The following is a 12,378-nucleotide window of genomic DNA, read 5'->3' as shown; positions in this document are numbered from 1 at the left end:
GGGAAACAAACCCAGCAGAAACTTATTTCATCAAACTGATGGAATTTTATATTAAAGCAAGATTATATGTACCGCACTTGTCTGACATTAACGGCAGAAGAAAAAAATCAAATAATTATGTTCACTGGAGTTCACTCAAGGGCTAGGGTCCCACATGTTTGTTCCCATTACACATCTCAAAAATGCCATCTGGTCCCAACATCCCTAAGCAAAAAGCAGGCTGAATATGGTCTGCTGCTATTTGCAGTTTTGAAATATAAAATGAGGCCCCACATGCTAACCAACCATATTATTAACACTGTGTTAATAATGTTTCTTCTGGTAAATGCTCTTAGACCATAATTTTTTATTTTTTATGTATTTGTTTATTTATTTTAGTTTTTACTATCCAAAGTTTTTTAGACCTTCGATATTACAGAGAAAGACAAAAACTCATGATGATACTGTAAGTTAAGACTTAGGATGTTGTTACCTTTGCCTCCTGTTCCCTGCCCTCCAGGTTTATTGTAGAGGTAGATATCAGAGTCAGCCAAGTCAGTGCTCAAATGAAAGTAATGCTGATAACAGAAAAAAGGAAAAGAAATTACAACCTTCAGGCTTCACCCAAAAATGCTTTTCCAACACAATGACAGCTTATAGACATGTATGCATGTGCTCAGATTTCTGAGTTAATTGCTCAATCCCAAAACAGACACTTAGTACAACTACATACACTCACTGGCCACTTTATTAGGTGCCTCCAGAACTGCCTTAATCCTTCATGGCATAGATTCAACAAGGTACTAGAAACATTCCTCAGAGACTCTGGTCCATGTTGACATGATAGCATCCTGCAGTTGCTGCAGATTTGTCGGCTGCACATCCATGATGTGAATCTCTCATTCCATCACATCCCAATGGTTCTCTGTTGGATTGAGATCTGGTGACTGTTGAGGCCATTTGAGTTCAATGAACTCTTTGTCGTGTTCGAGAAACCAGTCTGAGACGATTCACGCTTTATGACATGGCGCGTTATCCTGCTGGAAGTAGCCATCCAGATGGTGATAAAGAGATGGACATAGATGACCGTGTCCATCCCTTTATGACCACAGTCATAAAGGGATGGACATGGTCAGCAACAATACTCAGGTAGGCTGTGGCATTGACACGATGCTCAATTGGTACTAATGGGCCCAAAGTGTGCCAGGAAAATATCCCCCACACCATTGTACCACCACCACCAGCCTGAACCGTTGGTACAAGGCAGGATGGATCCATGCTTTCATCTTGTTGACACCAAATTCTGACCCTACCATATAAATGTCGCAGCAGAAATCGAGACTCATCAGACCAGACAACATTTTCCAATCTTCTATTGTCCAATTTTGGAGAGCCTATGTGAATTGTAGCCTCAGTTTCCTGTTCTTAGCTGAACGGAGTGGCACCTGGTGTGGTCTTCTGCTGCTGTAGCCCATCTGCCTCAAGGTTTGGCATGTTGTGTGTTCAGAGAAGCTCTTCTGCATACCTCAGTTGTGGTTATTTGAGTTCCTGTTGCCGTTCAGCTCAAATCAGTTCTCCCCCGACCTATGGCGTCAACAAGGCATTTGCACCCACAGAACTGACGCTCACTGGATATTTTCTCTTTTTCAGACCATTCTCTATAAACCCTGGAGATGGTTGTGTGTGAAAATCCCAGTAGATCTGTCAGGAATGGAGTTGTTGAGGTAAAGGATGAACCAAAAGGTACACGGCGATGTGGCATCTTGCTTTTATTTTTCATCAGTCAGCAACAACGAGCAGTTCCAAACTCGGAGAGACACAGGCACGAAGTAAACACAGACAAGAATCCCGCGCCAAACAAGGACACAACTCAAACTTAAATACTATGGAGAACAGGTGAGGGGAATAACTAATTAGCGGACACGGGTGACACACAAGGGCTAAATTAACAGGGAGCACTGGAGATTACTTTGTTCAAAATAAACCCTGACATCTGTCAGGAAGTCCACAAGAAAACAAAAGAAAAACCCCACAACATACTGACATCATGACAAGATCAGCAGTTTCTGACATACTCAGACCAGCCTGTCTGGCACCAACAACCATGTAACGTTCAAAGTCACTTAAATCAGCTTTTGTCTCCATTCTGATGCTCGGTTTGGACTGCAGCAGATCGTCTTGGCTATGTCTACATGCCTAAATGCATGGAGTTGCTGCCATGTAATTGGCTGATTCGACAGTTGGACAGGCGTACCTAATAAAGTGGCCAGGGACCGTAAATTCAATTATTTTTTAAGACAGGCATTTGTCATTTACACTGTAAATTTTTACTACAATTTCCTTTTTTTGTCCAGTTCTATATATTTTGAAAAATATGACTTGTTAAAAAAGATCCGCAGTGCTGCAAGATAACCTCTTTATGCATCTTGAGGATTCACTTTTTTGCATTGAAAAGTCATATTGCCTGTCCTTACTAATCTTCTAACCTTCATGCTCTTTGTTCTTTCTGTTATGGACAGTCCAGAAAATAGGACAGGAGTTAGGGCACACAATTTTACGTGGTGCAGTGTACCTTGAAATGGTGTACAGAAATGCTGTCAGTGTACTTCGGTATATGCAGGAAGATAAGCAGGTTCTGTCTGAGGTAGTGAGCCAGTGTGGGCAGCCAGGGAAGGCAATATGTTGGAAGATTGAAGGTCATAATTCCAGTGGGAGGAGATCCTGTTGGCTGGATAAACTAACCAGACAACATTTGGAAATATTTAATTCATTATTTGATTGCCTCTGTGCAAAACAGACATTGCATTTGAAATAATGTGAAATGTTTTTTGTGTAATAGAAATACTAGGACACAGAAAAGCCAGACTACCTCCACATCAGCAGGAGTCAGCTTGCAGTTCCTAACAAGCATAACTGTTATGATGTCCAAGGTGGTTTCATCCAGGCGCTTCCGAAGCACCTTGACCAGTTCATCTGTGATTTCTGGACCTACACAAGAGATAAAAGAATGAATTACAATTGAAAACATACATCCATATAAACCGTGAGACCTCACAGTTGACAAGTGGCTCCAACAGTTGTCTGATGAAGCAATGGAATGTTTTACACAATCTCTACCTTACAGGGTTTCCCCCAGTGTATCATAAGCCTGGCGGCCCGCCATGCTTTACTAGGCCCCCCACCAAGCCAGAAAAAAATTGTTTTTTTTTATAAAACCAGATTACAAGTGTCTCTGTTGCTCTGAGCGTTTTAGTGGCGGGGCAGATTTATTCCAAAAAGATATGTTTATAGAAGATAGGTTTATAAAAGATGCATTTAAAGCTGAGAGAGCGAACGTTGCTGAAGTTTACCTCAGTATGCATCGCTCGCGCCTCCCTTCACTATCTTCAAACTAGACACAGGCTGACCTGTATGGATATTTACATCAACCCCCTGTGAGGAATCATGTTTTTATTGGAGAACACTAAAGGTAAGAGTTTAAAACCCACTGCACCTACAGCTTTCGCGCTCGCCTCATAGTCACACATCACACTGGTTTAATACTACTTCTTTATTATTTTTAGTATTTTTCTGGTTATACGATGCATCAAACCATATCAAAATCCTTGTCTACTAAGTCAGCCAGAGTTAATAAGTGTGGCCGTGTGGGGATCTGAAAAATTCGTCCCTTAAAGTTTGGCAACCAAAACATTTTCTGTGGCGCTTATTAAATCCTCAACAGACACGAAATGGAAGATGTACAAAAGCCACATTACCAGCATTAAATTAAATCTCCCATTTGTTGTGCATCTCTGCGCACAGTGCAGTTGATTTAACTCATCGTGCAGGGTCGGTCCCTTGAGCAGAATTTGACTTAATGGCCCCTCGTGCTGCTAAAAACATCAGCACCTCTAACAGCTTCTGTGTTAAATTTAGTGAAATATGGGAGATAGGGAGTAGTTTAATTGGTGAACCTAAAAATCAATAAGTCACAATTACAACTTAGTAATTTGTATTTGTGAACAAACAGAGCTCAAACTCAAAGATTAAACTCACAGCATCAGATTGTTGCTATGGTAACAAAACATCTAACTATAAATATTGTTCTTTGAACTTTTACAAAGTAAACTTACCAGCTCCTTTAAATCTTACATTTAAATGTTAAACCATTTAAAATCTTTTAAGTTATGTATGCTGAAACCATTAAATCAAATTTAGCAGCATTGATCATCTCAATAAACAAATGTTACATTTATGTATCTGTGGTTTGTGTTAAAATATTAGCATTATGGGCTCCTGAAGCCCTGGGGGGCCTGATGGAGCTGCTGACTAAATTTGGATTAAACAGAAGTGCAAATATTTAATATTCATTTAAATGGTTTTTTTTTTATTTGTTCCTTTTAAGACTAGTTGTGGGTTTAAATAGCATTTCCCTGGAGATGTTTTCCTGTAGCACATAATTACCCAGTAATATTTGTACATTTTCTGTTTGCCTAACATATTTTAATACAAAAAACATGGTGGTCCACCTCGGTACCCTGACCACTGGGCTTAGCAACCTTTCTAGAGGAAACCCTGACCTTATCATTTACAACACTGTACCTGCATTTCTCACTCCATGCACCAGAAGCAGGATGTGTTTGTCTACTTGTCCTACTGGCCGAGAGCCTTCCAAAGAAGATCTGGAGGCCTTAAAGGAAGATGCAACAAATACAAGACTGCCTTACTCAAGTGTGATTTTAAAAAAGAACAAGAACAACGATCTGGATTATTTCAGGAAAGTATTTAATTTTGGTTCTATAGCGAGTTAATTTCCATTTCTATACAGTTTCTTTCTTTACAATCACAAAAAATGTGTTCACTACTTTCCAAATCAATTCAATCAATCAAATCTTATTAGTCCAGCATCTTTCAGCAACAAGGCATTTCAAAGTGCTTTACATCATAAAAACACAAAAACAAAAATCATGCAACATAGAATTGACAATCAAAACATTACCTTTAGTCAAGTGCCATCATTAAATTCTTAATTGATTATGCTTCAACTCCAAACAGGTGGCTTTTTAGTCTAGATTTAAATGGGATGAAATGAAAACTTGCCTTTGTTTTTACACCCCTGAATACAACAGTATCCAATCCACACAGCATTTAAACTTCCATTAACTGAGACACATCCATCCATCCATCCATCCATCTTCTAACACCCTTGTCCCTAGTGGGGTCAGGAGGGGTGCTGGTTCCTATCTCCAGCGACCGTTTCGGGTCGAGAGAGGCGGGGTACAGTCTGGACAGGTCGCCAGTCTGTCACAGGGCAAACTGAGACACTCTTTTTTTCCCCAAAAATATTTTTCACAATGTTGTCTTAAGGAACATTGTGAAAGATATTTGAATTAGATTCCTCCTGAATAAATCTTTAGATATAAGATTATCTGTGTTATGATTTAGATAAAAACAGTATGCAAAACCAAAATTTGCACTTTTGAAAGTGTCATAATAAAGACACTAAAGTACTATATGTTCTCTTACCATTAGGTCTTCAGGATATAAAGGCTCTTGGCTTCTAATGAGTCCCATTGAGCGAGTTGGATGAAGGTTCCCATCCAGGTCTGAGTACTTGCCTTTTAGTGAGGTTTCACAGAGTCTATGGAGAAAAATACAAGCCATATATAAGTTTTCATAATGAGTTGCCTTAACACGATACTGGCAGCAATTTTTATTAGAATTTTAGTTCATAGTTTAAAACCTATAAAAATCACATTAACACCTGTCACATGCAGAAGCCAAAGGAAGCTAAGAGATACTCCAGAACCATACGGAGTGAATGTTCTTTTTTGGTTTTCTCAAAGACAATACTCCCTAAATGTAATCATGTCTCTATCTCTTTAACGCCAAAAAGACATGTATATTACCTCCATCCCCCTTTTGTACACAATAGGGGTTCACCTGGAGTTAGAGAGTTTTAAATCTCCAATTCATTTAAATACAAAGTGAATAGAATAGAATAGAATAGAAGTACTTTATTCATCCCAGCAGGGAAATTACTTCGCAGTTACAGCATAGAGACAAGACACAATAACAACTACCACTGAGTAGTAGTTGTAGATAAAATAAAAAATAAAAATAAAATATAAAATGCTATGAATTGTAAAAATATAAAATGCTGTTAATATAAAAAGCAACTTAGAGTAGTCCTTGCAAAGATTCAAAAAATGCAGATATGTATATTTAAATATATGTACAGCAAGTGTGCCATAGTGCAGTTGTGCAAAATTGGACTGATTAGTGCAGAACAATGATTTAGCTTTTATTGTACAGTGAGATGGCATTTCCTGTATCTGTCCCTACGACAGCGGAGCTGGAGCAGTCTATGTGAGAAGGTGTTCCGCTGTCTGTCCACTATGTGGTGGAGAGGGTGCTGTTTATTGTCCATAATAGACAGAACCTTCTTCAGTGTCCTCCTCTCCACCACAGTTTCCAGGGACTCCAGCCTTAGTCACAGTACAGAGCCAGCTTTCCTGATGATTTTGTCCAGTCTATTAGAGTCGCTGGCTCTGATGCTGCTTCCCCAACACACAGCAGCAAAGAAGATGGCACCGGCAACAACACTGTGATAAAAGGTCTCCAACATCTTGCTGTACACATTGAAGGATCTCAGCTTTGTGGTCACCATAAGCGGTTTCTTTGGGAGCGGGTTAGTTCTTACATTCCATCCTTTTTAAAAGAAGTCAGCAATCTTGGTTTGCAAACTTTTTAACTTACAAGTATATACATATATACGTATGTAGCTGTGAAGTCAGGTTTGGCTCTGCTGGAGGTTATCGTCAGTGGATTCAAAGGTAGACCATACTGATCTGCTGGGACTTATTAATGATGAGGGGCTTATTAGCCTTCAGATTGCCCAGAGTAATCATTTTGCAGCTCTACATGGAACAGGCCCCAGCGTTAACAAAGGAAACCGCTTTAATAGTGCCAATGCAGCTGCAGCTGGCTGACATGTCGAGGCAGTCATCCTTCAGTCATCCTACACAGTGATCTCCTCTTAACAGGTAAACAAAAATAACATTCACATCTAAGATGTGCTTCACAAGCAAAGGTGACACAAAAATGCAGTTGGAAATACTGTAAAATCACAAAATTCACCTGAGGTAGAAGACTGATTTAGTTGTGCGCTCCTGGTAGACAAACATGTTCTTTCTATTAACTACAGAGAAGGAGTTCAGAACAGAGCGAAGGGCCTGGATTGCTGTAATAGAGAAACAAAGAGATGTGTTTAGAGCTTAAAAAACAGAAAACATGAATTCTGTACGGAAAACCAAAGAACAAATTTTGTGAGAAAATAGTTACAACCTTCAGGTAACATTTCTGATGCAGGAAGTGGAATTCCAAATGATCACAGCAACATAATTATTTCTAATGCAGTGCCACCATCTACCACAGGGTAACCTACAGTATATTTTTTCTTCGTAATATGCTAGGTCACACTTTACCGAGCATATTGAAGGATCTCTCTTTTGTTGTTGGCAATAGACCACAAGTCATTTCTCCCTCTGGCAGTAGACAAGTGCATTTGTTTTGATTGTATTTATCCAGAATGCCCTGTGATATAGTTCGGTATCCAGTCAGCTTGGCATTCAAATATGCAATCAAAATATACTTTTCCCAGGGCATTATAAGGCTGGCAGCTCGACTGTAAAGTATTAGACAAGAACCCGAATATATTACAGTGGTAATGAGGATGGGATGACTTTATTGTATAATCATCTCTGGAAGAAACACAGAGTGAGAAAAATACGTAAATCCCAGAACTTGTAGCTCTCATCAGGAAGAGGCTAACAAAAGTGAGAAGTGGACAGGACTATGTGTAGCCATGGCAAAATTCCAAATTGGAGAAATACTAGAGTACAGAGAGGGACAACATGATTTTGAATCTTACTTGAAAAATTTGAAGCTATGGTTGATTGCAAATGATGTTCCGGATGAACAATAGCTCAGTGTTTTCCTTGCTGTAATAGGAGCAGACACTTTTATAAAATTGCTGAGCCCTGAAAAACCAATCGAATTCATTTACCAGTAACTGTGTAAGACACTGAGTGATCACTATAAGCCAAAACCCATCACAAATGTGGAGAGATTCCGTTTTTAAAAAAGGAACCAAAATTAAGGTGAGTCAATGGCAGACTATATTTTGTCTTTAAAACAACACTGAACGCATTGAGTTTGGCAGACATCTTAACGAGACTCTCCATGACCACTTCGTGAGTGACCTGAAGAGCAAGGATGTTCAAAACAGATTTTTGTCCAAAAAAGATCTGACATTTCAAGAAGCCTGTGAGACCGCAGTAGTGATGGAAACTGCCTCAAGTAACGCACAAGAATTTTCTGGAAAATTCAAAGAAGCTGGAGATGTAAATAGAGTGCATCAGGGGAAAATAAAGAAAACAGAGATTTAAATCAGCAGCAATTAATTAGCAGAAGGGTTTTCATATCTCACAGAAAAATGATGGCAGACAAATGCCAGGAGCCAACCCCATTACCGTGTGAGGGTAAGCACACTGCACAGACATGCTAATTTAAAAATGAAAAATGCCATTTCTGTTCAAAACTTGGACACGTAGCTTGGGCATGTAGAAATAAAAAGACACAATATGTGCAGGAAGACACTAAAAGTGATGAAGATGACAACAATGAGCTGGGGGTGTGTACAGTGTACACTGCCAGCAAACGACGTAGCATTCACATTGCATTTGAAATAGAAGCCAAAAAGGTAGAAATATCGCTGGACATAAGCACCCAGGCAACACTGATCTCAGAGATAATATCAAAAGTTCCTGTCTCATCTACCACTGCAGAAACGTAATGTAAATCTGTTCACTTTTACCAACTAAAAAATTCCCACTCTGAGAGACGTAATAGTAAATGCCACATATAAACAACAAATAGCAAAGCTTTGTCTTGTGGTTGTAAAAAGAAGACAGTCTAGATCAGGGGTGTCAAACTCCAGTCCTCGAGGGCCGCTGTCCTGCAACTTTTAGATTTGCCTCTGCTGCACCACACCTGAATAGAATAATTAGGTCATTAGCAAGGCTCTGGAGAACTGATCTACACAAGGCGGAGGTAATTAAGCCATTTCATTCCAGCTTTTTGTACCTGTGACACATCTAAAAACTGCAGGACAGCGGCCCTCGAGGACTGGAGTTTGACACCTGTGGTCTAGATACATTCAAGATGAACTGGAGAGAAATATTCTCAGTGAGGGGGGGCTCAAAATGCAGCTTATGTTAAGCTGGAGGCTGTGTTGAAAAAAACATAAGGCAGTGTTTGAGGAGGGGCCCAGCACCTCCTTATATGCACCATCGGGGAGTATAAAGCCACCATTAGAGTGAAATCAAAGAGTTAGCCCATCTTTAAAAAGGCTAGACCATATTAAAAAAGAGGATCATTTAATGCTAGCTTTGGACAAAACGTTTGGCTCCTTCTTCCTCTTTTAATTTTGCCCGGGATCGGCGAGTGACGTTCTCCGTGGGCGACGTGCAGCGACCGCGTGCTGCTAAAACGAAACAACAACAAAGCGTGTTGACGTCACAGATCACAGAGTTTAATTCCATACAAAGCCACGCATGAATCAGTTAACAAAGCTGCAGAGGTACAGAGATATACATTTTATCACAAAATAAGACACACAAGGGAAGACAAACGAACACAAAGACAGACAAAGGCGCCCACGTGGAGAAAAGATGGAAAAAAACTCTCTCTATTTTAGCGCTACATGTAACTTTATACTGAGTGGGTGTTTCCTCTCTTTAATATATGCAAAGAAGGTGTTCTGTTGTTCGACCACTCAGAGACCTGTTCGGCCCCCAAAGAAACTTGGAAACTCCCCTCATTACAGCTCTGATGTCTGGTTTTTATCTAAGTAAAAGGGCGGACCACTTCGTCTTGGGCCGTGCCAGGTACGGGGAGAGGCGCCAAAGAGTCTCTAACTCCTATCGGAATGTAAATTTTATTGCTCTGTCTTCAGCGGGGGAGGAAAAAGGGCCCTGCTTGTTTAAATGTCTGCTATTGTCAGCTCCCACATGCTCCACAGAAAACTGTTCCAAATAAAAGTGTTGGCTATACCTTTACACATGTCGTATATTAGCTGTATTAAACACCAAAAAATAATCATTTTTCTTAACAACCAGTACCTTATGCCCTCAGAAAACCAGTAGAAAAAGAGCTGGACAGGCTAGGAGCAATGGGTATTGTATCCAAAACAGACCAGAGTGAGTGAACTTCACTCATCGTTGTTCCAAAAGCAGACAAGTCCATTAAGATCTGTGGGGACTATAGAGTCACAAGTCCATGTGTCATGGACTAGATCCTACGAGGACTAGTTCACGTAACATGCTTCTTGGACGACGTCCTTATCACTGCAGGCTCAAGAGAGGAGCATCTGTTCATGAGAAATATGTCCATGCTGTTACAACCTAGGTACACTTTCCTAAAGAAAGCGAATCCGTGGAAGTGGATGTCTGAATGTGAAGAGACCTTTGAAAAAAAACTGCTCCTACAAAGCAAGGGTGTGGTACACTACGATGCAACAAAACCATTTTGGCTAGAATGTGATGCATCTCACTATGGTGTAGGGGCAGTCATATCCCACATAATGGAATATGGGGAAGAGAAACTCATAGCATTAGAGTCTCGTACACTAAAAGAACAGTGTGACTACAGACAAAGTGAAAAAGAGGCCCTTTTTATTATATTTGGTGTACGGAAATTCCATAAATACCTGTTTGGTAGGAAGTTTATACTCACCACTGATCACAAGCCAATGTTGGTGACTTACAACTACTGCATGACAGAGTATTGAAAGTCTGCAGATCATGCCAATGCTGATGCACTATCTAGGCTGCCAAGGAGTGATAAAGACACAACAGCAGAAGAAAAGCAAATATTCCAGAATCCAGAGACTGGAGTTGCACCAGTGGAGATGTTTTTGAAGTGTCAGTTGAGAACTAGATTTACCCGGCTCAAGACAAGTTTAGAGAGAGCTGTGGAAGAAAAACAAAACGCACAAAAGACTTACCATGACAAGACGGCTGTAAAATTATGGCACCTGCTACTAGGAGACCGGGTGCATGTCAGAAATTTCCACGGGGAAAAGGAGAGATAGTTAAGGGCAACTTTTGTGAAATGCCTTGGACCAGTAACCTACCTCATCGATCATGAAACACTAGTTTCCAAATGAAAATTAACATTTCAGTTTTCATGGGAAACTGAAACACCACCCCAGTGCAAGAACAAGGATTTGTCACGGATGGACTGTTGGAGGACTGTTTATATATTCTGCAGCCACAGCAGCTAAGACAGCCATTGAGTCTACACTGGAGTCGACACATGCTTCAGTGCTGGCTGAAAACACCACCTCAGATTTAATGGAGAGGAGAATACCACCACTGGCTCCTGTACCAGCAGTCATAGATTGGAGATCCAACCCAGTTAGTCATTTGACTACACCTGCCAAGCCCAACAATACTGCAGTTCTTCATTATATACAATGGATGCACAAGAAACCTGCTTGTTTTAAATTCTAACATAGGACACAAATCCTTAAAAGGGCAGAATAATCCCATTGCGAAGGCAGAGGAGTCAGACTTTTTCCTTGTTAGATAAAACTAATTGTTGATTCTTGGGGTGTATACAATTTGATAAGTGTTTCTGAAACTTTTTCAGGCCAAGGACCACCTAAACAAATTAACAAACACTCGTGGGCCACCTAACTTGAAATTGCCCCACAATAACGGCAAATAAAAAGTCGTTTACATGCAATACTTTGTGGAACACCAAGGGAGGCTCGTGGACCACCAGTGGTACAGGGACCACAGTTTGAAAAAGACTGATTTAGATACATAAGCTGTTCGGTGTGGCTATTGTGCCATTTTGATCTGAAAAGAAAAGCAAAAAATAAATGAATTAATAAAAAAATATGGCAAAGCAATAGGTGTTTAATATTGTTCGGTAAGTTATTTATGCTAAGTTAGATTCTTGTTAGCATTAGTGTTCTAATTAAAAGAAAAATAAAAAGTTGCAGGAGTTTTAAATGAAAAGGGGAGGAGTGTAATATATTGATGTTTATTAGGTATTGATGCTGGTTCTTGTTAGTGGGGTTACAAATACCCACCAGTGCATGCCCCAATGTAAGGTTGTGAGGTTAAGTTCTGTTGTCTTGCTTACCAATAAACAACTGAAGCATCTAAATGGGTGTCTGGGTAGCTCCTTCATGTAAAATAAGACAATAACCCGAATATATTACACCCTCTATGAAGGCCAACTTTTTGGAGAATACTGCACCAAGGTAGGCGTGAAAATAAAAGTGTCACAACATTCTATGTGAATCTGTGAAAGTGTTGAGCGCGCAGTAAACAAAGAATGCGTGGC

General features: G+C 40.0%; 1 protein-coding gene across 9 annotated transcripts in view; it reads right to left on the bottom strand.

The window, feature by feature from the left end:
* Window positions 1–12,378, bottom strand: part of szt2 (SZT2 subunit of KICSTOR complex) — a 155,436-nt gene that overhangs the window by 55,256 nt on the left and 87,802 nt on the right. For all 9 annotated transcript variants that reach the window (XM_032572998.1, XM_032572990.1, XM_032572996.1 and 6 more), the window contains 6 exons: window positions 7,099–7,201; window positions 5,485–5,599; window positions 4,561–4,648; window positions 2,849–2,967; window positions 2,552–2,716; window positions 473–557 (listed from right to left, as the gene is read on the bottom strand). In XM_032572998.1, coding sequence (XP_032428889.1) covers window positions 473–557; window positions 2,552–2,716; window positions 2,849–2,967; window positions 4,561–4,648; window positions 5,485–5,599; window positions 7,099–7,201 — 675 coding nt within the window. The remainder of the gene's footprint in view (window positions 1–472; window positions 558–2,551; window positions 2,717–2,848; window positions 2,968–4,560; window positions 4,649–5,484; window positions 5,600–7,098; window positions 7,202–12,378) is intronic.

The sequence above is a fragment of the Xiphophorus hellerii genome, chromosome 9 (assembly GCF_003331165.1).
Source record: "Xiphophorus hellerii strain 12219 chromosome 9, Xiphophorus_hellerii-4.1, whole genome shotgun sequence".
Classification (NCBI taxonomy): domain Eukaryota; kingdom Metazoa; phylum Chordata; class Actinopteri; order Cyprinodontiformes; family Poeciliidae; genus Xiphophorus; species Xiphophorus hellerii.
Note: the sequence above shows the minus strand (reverse complement) of the source record. Positions and strands in the feature narration are given on the sequence as shown.